Below are 13,656 nucleotides of genomic sequence, written 5' to 3' on the forward strand. Positions count from 1 at the left end.
TGTTTAAAGATAGACCACATTAATACTCATCTAGACCAGAAACTGTCATAGATGGGTTTATAAATTCTTGCCTCTGTGTGAAAGATCCAGAATCCAGGAACACAGGTTGATCAGTGCCGTAATTCTATAGAGAAGATCTGGTATAGCATGGACCCATTAAACAGTATAAGGGTCCATTCACACGGAGGAAAATGGTGAGGAATTTGGTGTGGAATTTTCCATGCTGAAAAAAAGCCTCCTATTAATTTCAATGGGTTCTGCTAGCTTTTTTTTCCTCTAGCGGAATTTGAAATTTAAATCAATGAGAGGCTTTTTTTCAGCGTGGAAAATTCCACACCAAATTCCTCATCATTTTCCTCCATGTGAATGGACCCTAAGAGGGTACACTGGATCTGCCAGAGAGTGAAGGATGAAAATTGGATGTTCATATATAAAATGGTTATCATTTGCTATATAAATGTCTGCCAACCTAGTTTTACTGTTACATTTAAAGCTCCTACACTCACATCTCTCTTACTTTACCTGAACCACTCTAAATCACCACCATACAGTAATAGATGACCTGATGATCTATCTAAACATGTCCCTGTCTGTTTTTGGAGATGTAAAATTAGCAAGATGTACTGTGATGAATTTGGGCACAGTACACCATGTTGATCTTCACATGCCCTGAGTAGTTAAGGAGAGGTTATCCGAAAATAACAGAATGGGACATATTTGGAAAGTTATACAGGTCATCTAAACTGAATGGTGGCAGTTTAGGTTAGTGAAATGACCAGACAGGTTCTCTTTAAAAAAAAAAAAATCCCATGTGTACAATAAATGTAAATATAATCAAACCGAAGTCACTATTGACCTATTAATAACAAAGCCTGATGATATTATTCTGTGTTTCTCCTCCTAGATATTGGCATCATCTTTTGGATCTCTTCATACCTCACTACATTCATACCACCTCCCTATCTAACCCTCTCTCTATTGATTCTCCTTATGGTTCTGTTTTGGACCCCTGGTCTTTTCTATGTATTCTTCTAGCCTGCAATTCCTCCTAGCGTCCCATGACTTTCAGCACCAGTTCTACTCTGATGAAAGTTAAAGGGGTTTTACGCTGCGCATTATGTAGTGGTCTGATTTGTGTATTTGCAGACACATCATGGATTATAATAGGAAGACGCAGATGTATAGGAGTATGGGGCATGATTGTGCTATATACTGGACTCTAATGCTAGAGCCTGATTACCGACATGTTTGTGCACACAGGTATTATTAATGATTACTTTATTACTCCAACATTAAGGCACTATGGGGGGAAATCATCATTTCCTCTATGCCATCACTCTGTGAATGTGGGTGTTGCAGAGATGGGATCCGGACTCTGCCATCCAGAATTTTAGAATGTCATTTGGCTATATCCTCTGCTTTCTAAAACTCAACATGGATAAAACAGAATTGGTCATCTTTTCACTGCATTCAGTCCCCCACTTGACCTATTAGTCACAGATAATGGCTCTACATTTTTCCCACAATTTCATTTCCTTGAGGGTAACCTAAAATTTTATTCAGTCTTTCAAACCGCATATCAAAACCCTTTTTCCTTCTTGCAACTTCCACGTCTCTTTTCTCAATCTCAAGCCAATAAAAAATCTAGAGAATACCTTCCTCATCTCCCACCTGGATTACTGTAAAATCAGTTTCTGTGGCTCCCCAACTAATGCTCTTGTTTCCCTTCAATACACCCTTAAAGGATTGTTCCAATTCATATTTTTTGCTGAAAATATCAAAATCTGCATGCTCAGCTCTTCCTTCAGACATGGATCCAGTGGGTCTCCGGTCTTTGTTGATTTTTTGCCCACACGTGAGTGCATCAGCAAATCAGTGGAATGGCAATGCTCAAGCTCTGAAATGGATGCATCACGGATGTGTGGGCCAAGGGGTAGCAACACGGGAGACCTAAACAGAGACTCTGCTGAATCCCTGGCTGAAGGGACATATGAGTATATATATATTTTGTATATATGAATATGAGTATATATATTTTGTTATTTTAAAGCCCTTCAGAGGTTAAATAAAAGTAGAAAATTTAAAAAGTGAAATACCCTTAAGGTCTTCTCTCTAGTCAATCTACCTTTCCTCTCATTTTTACTCTGCCTTTCCCCAATTCCTTCACTGACTACCAATTTTCCAATGAATTCAAGTTAAAATATTAGCAAGGACATACTACACTGTCCCCAACCTGTCCCTGTACATTATACGTTTAAAATTTTTTTAAGTCTGTGGTGTCTGTATTGTCACATCAATAAATTTTATATATATTTTTCCTGTTTTGGTGTGCATCTTATGGGGCATGTGCTTTTTCTCTGTGGTTGCATTTAATGGAGGTTGCATTTAAAGGGGTATTCCCACGTCGCATACTCACCAGTCTTCACTGCTGTAAAATCTTCTTTCTTCCTGGTTTCTTGCGTCATTTGGTGGGCAGGGTTTCATATGCAACCTGCCATTTAGCTCCGCCCCCCAAATTAGTGTGTAGCCACGCCCACCGCATAGCGTGATCCTATGGGGCGGCTGAAGGTCCTCAAACAACACTATATGCACAATATTGGACTATGAAGTACAGGCAGGAGCAACTCCATTCTGTGTTACATACAGAGACTACCTGTCTCTGCCATAATGAATAGAGCTGAGCGAGTACTGTTCGTGTTGTTATGGTACACATTGGGAATGATATTGTCTTTCAAAACAAAAAGGATTGTTATTTAATATGCAATGTGTGGCAGTTAAGTAGTTAAATCAATGAGTGGAGGGTGGAGTTAGGTCAATGTAGTGGTTTATAAGGAGTTTTTGGAGTGATATGTTTTGAGCCGAGAGGAAGAGACGAGAGTCTCGAAACGCGTCGCTTTTTATATTTGACCTACACTATGGTTGTCATGTAACCTTTTTATCTATATGGAATAAAAGTTATATTTTATTTACCACGGAATCCTTCATCATCAATCGGAATGCAGCTGGCTTCATTTATACGTTAAAGCACTGTTCGGATCAGCCGATCCGAACAGCATGCTCGCATAGAAATGAATGGACGTAGCCAGCACGCAGGGGGTTAAGCGGCCGGCCGCCGTCAAAGCGGAAGTACCAGGTGCATCCATTCATTTCTGTGGAGCGTGCTGTTCGGATCGGCTGATCCGAACAGTACTCGCTCATCTCTAATAATGAACACAATTGAATTAGCTAGCCTGATAACTGGGAGAACAGAAGACGTGTTCAGAAATTAAAGCAGCTCCTCTCCCCTATCTGAGATCAGGAAGCTAGGTCACGTGGTGCAGACACAGGAATAGCTAGAAACACAGGCTCTCTACCGTGCACTTAGCCCCTCCTCTCTCCCTCCTGAGAGCAGGCAGCTACATCACTTGACTTTTGAGCAGATAAGTCAAGGGCTGTGTCAACAATGAATTGAATAAAGTAAGATAGTGGACAAACAAAGCAGTTTTGCTGAAGCAGTGTATTTAGGAAAAGTCTTAGGGCCCCTTCACACGGCGTATACGCTCACTGCTTTGGAGCGTGTAAACGTTCCGTAGCAGCGGCGTCTAAAAGCAGATCGCATTGTTTTCTATGGGAGCCGGCAGACGCGCGCTCGCCATAGAAATGAATGGGCTGCTTTTTCCATTCATTTCTATGGGGAGCGCGCGTCTGCCGGCTCCCATAGAAAACAATGCGATCTGCTTTTAGACGCCGCTGTTACGGAACGTTTACACGCTCCAAAGCAGTGAGCGTATACGCCGTGTGAAGGGGACCTTACATCTACATTAACAAGCAGTATAGATAGGATCCTTGTGATGGGACAACCCCTTTAATGCTCTATTCTCCTGATACTTCTTGACATGTAATCATCAATCTTCATAAGACCTCCCTCCCTACGCACCCCTTATCTGCTGTCTTAAAGATTTCTCCTTTGCATTCCCCATACTCAGAAACTTGCTACATTAACCCATTAACTGCCATTTTTTTTCCCAATAATATGGGAACTGCACCGTTAAAAATGACCTCGTGCATGCACATGATCAGTTTAGGTTTCCTATCATGGGCGACATCCTGCTGGCAATGACAGCTGGCAATGACAGATGGCATTTGTAGGCGGGTTAAAGTACCACCTCAGGATCATGGCAGTTAATGAGTTAACACATCAGACTGTCCCCTGCAATCAAAACTTTTAAAGACAACCTATAAACCCACCTCTTTAGGAAAACCTACAACCTACAACAGGGGTGCCCAATACGTCGATCGCGATCTACTGGTAGATCGCAAAGGACATATGGGTCGATCCCCGATGTCTGCTTGTTCACAGTGCAGGCTGAGAGTCATCTCCGGACACTGGATGCCGAAGCCCCAGCCTGCCAGTGTCCAGAGATAATTCTCAGCCTGCACTGTGAAGAAGCAGACAGCGGGGGTCCCTGGGCAGCCACAGAACGATGCTGTCTTGCTCTCGCGATCCGCCCTGCCCATATGCCCGGCCCTGCCCACAGACACGCCACCCCACCCACAAGCCCGCCCATAGATCCACCCACAGACCCTCCCCTGGCCCCGCCCTAGTAGATCTTTTGCCTTGGTAGCTGATAAAGTAGCTCACACGCTGAAAAAATGTGACCACCCCTGACCTACAATAACCCTGCTGCTACTATGATAGCAACTGAACTAATTCTACCCTCACCTACAGTCTTCTGCCCCTCCTTTGTAGATTATAAATCTTCACAGGCAGCGTCTCCTCTTACCACAGTCACTAGTTCAGTCAGTTTTGTGGTTATTGTACTTGTTTTGTACTGTGTATATGGACCATTTTTCATATACTGTATACAGCACCATGAAATTAATTAAAATAATAAAAATAAGTTAGGTGTTTAGGGATAACTTATGGATAACTCATTAGCCTTACACCAGTTTTCTGGCATAGATAGGTGTAAATTTTGTGCATCTTTGGTGCATGGCTCTTTCTTGCACCATCATTCCTTTTGAGGTGTGCTTATCACTGTTTATGTGGCTATAGTGGGACAGACACCCCAGGGTGTGCAAGCCAGGGTGGGGGTACACTGTCCTGACAAATTTACTGAAATCTATACCAGTTCCTGAGTGGCGTAGACTTTAGTTCTGGTGCACATGAGCTCACCTGAATTATTAAGGTGCAGGAGTCTCTTAGTAATTCAGGCATAGTTTGCACCAGTGAGGTATTAGGACTAGGACTGGTGTACAGAATGGTGTACTCTAAATAAATCCCTCCAACATCTTCAGTTGCACACAGACTGAGTGGGTAATATAGGTTGCGTCATTGTACAATATCTATCAGTTTTGAGACATTGTAATATACACAGTTCACTGCAAATACATTTTCTATTCCCATGTCTGCACTAAAGTTGCATTTCAATGGTAAGTGGGCTTCTCCGCAGCCAGAGTTACCTCTCCTGCCACAGGTTATCTATAGAGATGAGCGAATAGTGAAATATTCGAGATTCGATATTCGTTTCGAATAGTCCCTCAATATTCGACTATTCGAACGAATATCGAATCCCATTATAGTCTATGGGAAAAAAATGCTCCTTTCAGGGGCACCACTATTTGACTAAAGGAGAGTCACCAAGTCGACAAATAGCAGGAGGAGAGTGTTTAGGAGGAGCACTGTGCAGTTAAAGCGCACAGACTCCATTATAGTCTATGGGGACCGTGCGCTTTAACTGCACAGCGCTTGCAGTTGTGCTGATAAAAAGTAAGCTCCCTTGTAACCGCAAGCTGCCAGCTCTCCCGACTAGCAAAGACGAGCTTGCGGCAAATCAATGCTGGTTCTGCAGCAGGCTCGTCCTTGCTAGTCAGGAATGCTGGCTGCTTGCTGTTACGAGGGAGCTTACTTTTTCTCATAGGAATGAAACTGACCAGTGTTGATTGGCCAGTGTACAGCATTCGGCCAATCAACGCTGGTTCTGCGTCTGAGGCTCGTCTGTGAGTAGGCGGAGTCTAAAATCGGACCACAATGGAGACTGCTGTGGTCCGATCTTAGACTCCGCCTCCTCACAGACGAGCCTCCGGCAGAACCAGCATTGATTGGCCGAATGCTGTACACTGGCCAATCAACGCTGGTCCTATGAGAAAAAGTAAGCTCCCTCGTAACAGCAAGCTGCCAGCTCTCCTGACTAGCAAAGACGAGCCTGCTGAAGAACCAGCGTTTATTTGCCAAATGCTATACACTGTATAGCATTCGGCCAATCATCGCTGGCTCTGAATCGAATATTTATTGCGAATAGCTAGTAGTATTTGATCGAGTACGAATATTTTGAATACCATAGTATTCGATCGAATACCTACTCGATCGAATACTACTCGCTCATCTCTAATAGAAACAATATCTAATATGAAAATGTATACAATTCACATTTTTCAGGGCAATGTAAACTGTTCTATGATTTCTTATGTAATATGTGAACAGTGTGAAGGAAGTAAACAAGTCACAATGGTATAACAATTCTGTTTCAATAACACTAAACATAGATGGGAATGCTACATCTGTATATACCAAGTAGCAGACTTAGTGAGTTTTATCAATCAGCTATTATTACCAGCCAGGGTTCTATGGTAAGCCAATAGGAGGAAGCTATGCAGTAAGCAATGTGGATAAGAGAGGAAGAACCAATGGGGGGCTATGTTACATGTCAGAGGATAGGAAGGGCCTGTGTGGCTAGCATTCCTGGCAAGGAACCATTCCTGAAGTGTGACACATCTGTTTGTGCTCACAACACACAGGAGCTGTCCAGCAGGCAGATCTCCTGAATCCAGCACAATGTGACAGGCCATGAGAGCAGTCGGGGCATCCGTACCACACACAGCACAGACATGGAGGATGACCTGTTCCAGCTAAGACATCTTCCGTGAGTAGCTCTCTGATCCTCCTTCTCTTCATTATCTATTGTGGAATCGGTACATGTACAAGGCAGGATCAGGCCCCTTATGTGCTGCCTCTTATTAGAATTCACTGCAGATTAAGCGTCAAAGAGCTTAAGACACTAAGGGTTAATGAGTAGAAGATGAGCAGGGCTGCATTTAGTAATCTACAGGAATAGTCTAAGAATCTCCATTGTCTTCATTATAATTAGTAATGCAGGGCATCAGATCAGTTAACCATTTACCCCTGCGAGGTTCTCACAGCAAGCAGTGGCCATATAGTACATCAATACATGCAGTAAATCTTTGTATTGGAGAAACCTTCGAAAAAATGGCAGGAAATAAATATTAAGCATTATAGTTAACTAGAAAAGGAAAATCAATAATAATGATACTCTACCTATACTATACCTATATATATATAAAATATTATATTATTATACTCCTCGTTGCATCATTGTCATGTTGGAATCAGAGGGAAGAAATGTCCAGAAATACATTCTAATGTATTTATTATGTCAAGTGAAATATCCCTTACTGTGGTTGGAAAAACAGTATGTAAATAGTATGTAATATGATTATGTTCATTGGAATCAGACTAGTTTAGAGCTGTAATATAATATACATTGTATTACTATGTGTGCATCTATGTTTTTGGTGGAAGTTATTCCTATGCCTATTTCAGATTATATTATGTGCTTTTAGCTGGAAATGTCTTGGACAGTGAATGCAGGAGGGGACAACTATCTGTAAATATCCGAGGATAGTCAGTGTATATAGTTGTGTTGCTTACATTACATTAGTGTATATGCATGCACCATGTCGCTATATACTGTCATATGTCCATTTGTAAATACAAAAACACAGCAGATGCTATCCTTGAAACCTACATTTAGGCTACATTTGAACATAATATGCACTCATATTATTGCCTAGAATACAGTATGTTATTGTTAAGAAAAGTTGAAGAATTTGGGGCATTAATTATACAGAAATACTGGAGACTGGCATGCTGTCATTTTAAAAGGGAATAGTTTATTATTTTCACTGCTGAATTCAATGTTGAGCATCCAGTATAATAGATACTCAAGTATATAAAATATACATGTATATATATGTGAACTATATATGAGTATTGGAACATACCTCTTAATTCTTGAATTCAGGTGTTTCAGCACCTCACCATCCTGTCTGCTTTTACAAACATTTTTGAAGGATTGGCTCATTCTTAAGAGCTCACTGAATCACAATGTGGTACTGTAATAGGATGTTACCATTGCAACAAGTCGGTTTGTGAAATTTCTTCCCTCCTAGATATCCTGCCATGAACTGTGAGTGGTGTTATAGAAATATTACATGATTATACAAGCCTTAACTCACCAAGCACAATGTCTTACATGAGACAGAGTGGTGTAAAACATGTCACCATTGCACTCTGTGTTCTGTGGTTTGGTGAATGTGAGAAGAGCATTACCTGCCTTTATTGTGCCAACTCACAATTAGCGCGCTATTGTAGTGGGAGTGTTTTTCAGGTGTTTGTCTAGACCCTATAAAGGAAAATCTTAACTCCTCCCTGACATCTGCTGTACTATTACAGCAGATGTCGGGTCGTAAAAGATGGTGGCCACAACCAGGTCTTCACTATATTCTACAGCGGAGACCTGGCGCTAATGCCTGTGATCAGAGTTCACTCAGATCATGGGCATTGCAAGTCAGCACCCCCACCCTACAGGTAAAAAAATTGCCCCGGGGTTGGTCCCCACCAGCCCATGCCTTTGTCATTGCAGAACAGCTCTCATACAGTGAGATTGCGGAAGCCAACCTGTTCCCTTGACAGCCGGTAGCCTACTAAAAGCTCCCAGGCTTATTATTGTATTGTAGTCTATGACCAGCCTCAATAGCTATGTAGTGAATTTACCATAGACGGCAATACAGTTGTGTTGCTGTCTATGGGACCTGCAATCGGAAAATTGCAGGTTCAAGTCCCCTATTGGGGGATAATAAAATTATTATTATTTTAAAAAAAAGTTTTAAAAAATATTATATGTCTGTCTAATATATGTCTGGTTTACAAACATAGAATAATATTTTTCCCATACAGTGAGTACCGTAGCAGAAAAAAGAAATTCAAAAGTGCCAGATTGCCGGGGGTTTTTTTTGCCATTTTGCTTTCCATAAAAATTTGAGTAAAAAGTGATTAAATCATCAGGTTTTCCCCAAAATGGTATTGCTAAACTGGGCTTCTGGCCCTGCAAAAAGATGCCTTGTACATCCCCATATACAGAGATGTAAAAAAGTTACAGACAACTTTTGCAAAATTTTGGATTTTCTTAGAGGTGTTAAAATGTAAAACTATATGAATTTGGTATTCACAGAATCATATGAACTCATAAAATACAGATAACAAGTCATTTTGGCTGCACAGTGAATGCTGTAAAAACAAAGCCCCAAGAAAGTCACACAAATGCAGTTTTTCTACAATTCCTACCCATTCTGACTTTTCTCCAGCTTCCCAATACTTGGTATGGAATATTAAATGGTACCGTTACAAAGTACAATTTGTCCTGCAACATTAAACCCTCATATGGCGTTGTGAGCAAACAAAAACAAAAAACAAAGTTATGGAGTTTGGAAGGTGGGGAGTCAAAAATGCAAATTTAAAAATGATTGGGCTAGAAGGGGTAAACGGTACTTTTATATCCCAACATGATTATGCCTCAGAGCACATAGCAAGGTCCATAAAGGCAAGGTTAAGTGAGTTTAATGTGGAAGAACTTGACTTTCCCGCACAAAGCCCTTAATTTCAACCCATCAAACACTTTTGGTATGAACTAGAATGGAGATTAGCCCTCTCATCCAACACCAATGTCAGACCTTACAAATACTCTTCTTCATGAATGTGCCAAAATTCCAAGACACACTCCAAAATCTTGTAGAAAGCCTTCCCAGTTGAGTGGAAGCTATTGTAGGTGCAAAGGAAGGGCCAACTCCAAATTAATGCCTATATATTTAGAGTGGGATGTCATAAAAGCTCCTGTAAATGTAATATGTACAGTAGGTGATCCCAGTACTTGTGTCCATATGGTGTACTTTATGCACTTAGTGATATACATAGCTTAGTTATTGAAGTGCCATCGTACATGATTGATTGCTGCTTGAACTTCTTCTCCTTGGTCATGCAGCTAGGAGAAATGGAGTGCCCCAGGCCCCCCTTTCAGTTTCAATGGTGGGATCTCCACCAGTCAGACATTTATAACATGAAAAAAAGGGCAATGGTGCCGCACACTCACAAATTTAGAAAGTGTGGTGCAGACGTCAAAGGGTCCTTTGACCCCACAATCAGATTAATCAAAAAATGTTGTCGCACACACAGGTTTTGTTGCCAAAAAGGGAAATAAATTTATTTACAACACCGTGTACATCATTTGTTGTGCCTTTGGACATAGGGATCGCAGTAATATGAAAAAGACTGATAGATCACAATAGTTGACGTTTCGGTCGTGTAGACCTTCATCTGAACTGATCTATAGTGTGAATACAAGGCATATAGGAGGCGTCCCAGGCATAGGTAGAAGCAGCTCAGTAGCTGTATATATAGTAAAGAGGAGAGCTACTGAGCTACTGAGCTGCTTCTACCTATGCCTGGGACGCCTACCTATAAACCTATACCTATAAACAAAATAAGAACAGTATACTTATCACAATGAAAGAATTTAGAACTCCATACACAAATATAACTGAAGAGGAAGTATTGTATGTAATGTAAAGAACATGTTCACCATCTCACACCATATTGTTCAGTAGTTCACCCCCTCATACCTTATTGTTCAGTAATAGATAACAAGTCCAGAAATTCTTTTATATTAACAATCTTCTTTATCTTGCAATCTTCCAGAAGCGTCTACATTAATTTTGTTTTGGCAAGACGCAAGCTCTTTCTATAAATTACTTCCCCCTCCAATGTTTTCAGCTAATTGGTCCAATCTGAGCAGCTTGGCATAGCCAAGCATTATTGTCATAAACTGTTGATGTAGGATACAAGGAATACATATAAACACTTAAGGAATATAAACATATTAAACACCTACAGAATTTTATATATTGTATTCATGATCCAGAGCAATGTATGTACAATATTGACTAATTATTATTTTCAGAGAAGTGCCAATGCACCCCTGCCTTCCAGTCTCTTTTGATTGCATAGGACAGTGGAACATGGAAGAAGTGTCAGGGGTCACCTTGGAGGTTCACCACCTCCTCTCAATATTCTTCCCTTTCTTTATTTTTTTTCCCTCTTATTCTTTTCCTATCTCCTTTGTAAAGCTTTTCATCAATACTCTTTATGCATTCTTTCTTTCCTTGATTGAAACTGTTAGAGAAACCTGGAGGGGCACATGAAAATGTGGGGACAACCGAGGGGGACATTACAATGTAATGTTTGAGAGTCCACGGCAGTGGGGACAGATTAAAGTGATGGGCCACTGAGGGGGCATTATATTGTGTGGGGCCACTACTGAGGCATTATATTATGGTAGTAACTGTTCTGTTATTATTGCTGTTTACTGTATAACTAGCAAGTCCAGTAGCTGTGTCTTGGCTTTATTAAGTTAACGTCCCCATCCTTTCACCTACTCCATTGCTGTTGTGTTATATGTTGTCCATCTGTTCTACTAGATCGTTTTATACCTTTTTCATTATTTGAATTCCTTAATAAAACATAATTAACCATAAAGGGGTTGCTAGTCGGTCAAATTACTTATAGACCGCTTAGAATCATTTCTTGGATTCCCCACCACCCCAGTACTGACACTGCCCAGTTCCAATGCGACCAATCATTGGCTGCAGTGTTCACATGTCTCGCATCAACAAGACATCGCTGGACCAGGAGAATGTTGGGTGATCCATGAGATGAGCAGAAGTACAATTCTTATTTTGCAAAATTCTAAGCTTTTTTACTATTTATTCCCAACTGGACAACCCCTTTAAGGAAGGAAACCTTTGACAAGGTTAAGATGATTTTTTAATATGTTACTGTTTACCTAGAGTTTAAAATATTTAAGTATAAAATCTCCAGTACTTTGTTTTATTTTAAGACCCCTGATACACAGTTTACAGCTATCAGGAATCCCAGTGCCCAAGATCCTGTTTCTGCAGCTTACAGCATGACCACCATTACCACCAGTCAAAATCTGCCTGGGTCTGTTCAGCTTGTCAGAACTTTATGGCACAGACCCAGGGTTCTCCCTGACTTTGCTATTCTCCTGGTTACTGACAGGTGGCTGTGACCTGGGTTTGACTTTGACTTGGACTCTGACATATCTTTGTTTTCATTTTGGCTAATCCATACTCTCCTGGTTTGACCTCAGCTTCTTTGTAACTCCTTTGGCCTGAGACAGGGTTATTGGTTTGCTTCTCTCACTGCAGGCACACTTATTTTTTCGTACAAAGTTTTGGTTTTGCAACCTCAGTCCCGACTTGGATAAACTCAAATTTGTGTTTTATCGGCCTCAGGGGAAAACATCAGGGGTGGCTTAAACACTGCAAACCAAAATATTATTAATATTAGATTATAGGTAGCTACTTTCCTTCTGATAGTAAAGTTTGTTTCCAATTCCATTACAAGAACTTGCTCCTAGTTTCAGATTTTTCTCACGTATTGCCTGTATATTCCAGTACTAAATGCTGTATATGTGTTCTATCAATCCAGGATGCCGCTGCCTTCACTAGGCTGGAGCACTAGCATACTTCTTTCCTATACTGCTTTTTAATACAGACAATATACTGTGGCTGTGTGTGTCATCTCTCCCCCTCTTCCTTAGATTCTGCTCTCTTTTTCTACACTGCCTCTGTATGTATGATCACTTCCCGTCTTCAGACTCTTTCCTGGGTTCTCATCTCTTTCCACACTGATACTACCTGTATGTGTGTGTTTGTGTGTTTTATCTTCCTGAAAATTCTACTTTCTACCTACAATGATGATGCCTGTGTTTGAACATTCCTCTCCCCCTTTAAGAATGTGCTGTGGGTTCTCACAGTTCTCTCTCCAGACTTGAAACAGCCTACCTCTCATTTACTATTCCACATATAGACTCCATCTCAATCCTGCTAGTATCTTTTACACTAAGAGACAGAAGTGAGAGAGTAAATAAAGATGAGGATATCTGTCATCCCAATAGTAGGAAATTTGTAAAGGAAGCTATTCAGAAAGTTGCTTAACTTTGCATTCAGGAAGTAGATAGGCCTAGTAAATTTGTGGGTGTTAGCAGGCATTATGAGCAATTTGGACATAGAGTGTAGTAAAAAAAAAAAAAAAAAAGGTTAAGGTTATGTCCACACAGAGTTTTATGCAGGCTGAAAAAAATCAGGAATTAGGAAGAATGGCTGTCAGTCAGTATTTGTATGTTCATTCATCTATTTGTCCTCTTATTCAGGCCTCTGATGTGCAGAGACTATTCTCTTTGCATAAAACGTGTCAGCTGCAAATACATATGTGTTTGTGACAGCTTGTGCATGTTTTCTAGCTAGATTATTTGGGAGAGTGTAATGTAAGCTCTCTAGTTAGCAAGCTAGTTAGCACTTCTCGGATTCGGTCTTTTACTGACCCGTAAGCCAGTTTTTGTTTGCGCTATATGTATGTGAGTGGTGGGAACAAACTGCCAAGTGTGAGTTGGTTAAACCGTATGGTGAGACTCTGCACGTTATTGTTTGGGACATAGAATAGATTGATCACTGTTTATTATT

At 40.7% G+C, this 13,656-nt stretch overlaps 1 protein-coding gene across 1 annotated transcript in view; it reads left to right on the forward strand.

Annotated features, from left to right (window-relative positions):
* The first annotated feature begins 6,693 nt into the window (after window positions 1-6,693).
* The window catches only part of SVOP (SV2 related protein), a 47,167-nt gene continuing 40,204 nt past the window's right edge, over window positions 6,694-13,656 (forward strand). The window contains exon 1 of the mRNA XM_075276602.1: window positions 6,694-6,902. Coding sequence (XP_075132703.1) covers window positions 6,868-6,902 — 35 coding nt within the window. The 5' untranslated portion in view covers window positions 6,694-6,867. The remainder of the gene's footprint in view (window positions 6,903-13,656) is intronic.

The sequence above is a fragment of the Leptodactylus fuscus genome, chromosome 1 (assembly GCF_031893055.1).
Source record: "Leptodactylus fuscus isolate aLepFus1 chromosome 1, aLepFus1.hap2, whole genome shotgun sequence".
Lineage (NCBI taxonomy): Eukaryota > Metazoa > Chordata > Amphibia > Anura > Leptodactylidae > Leptodactylus > Leptodactylus fuscus.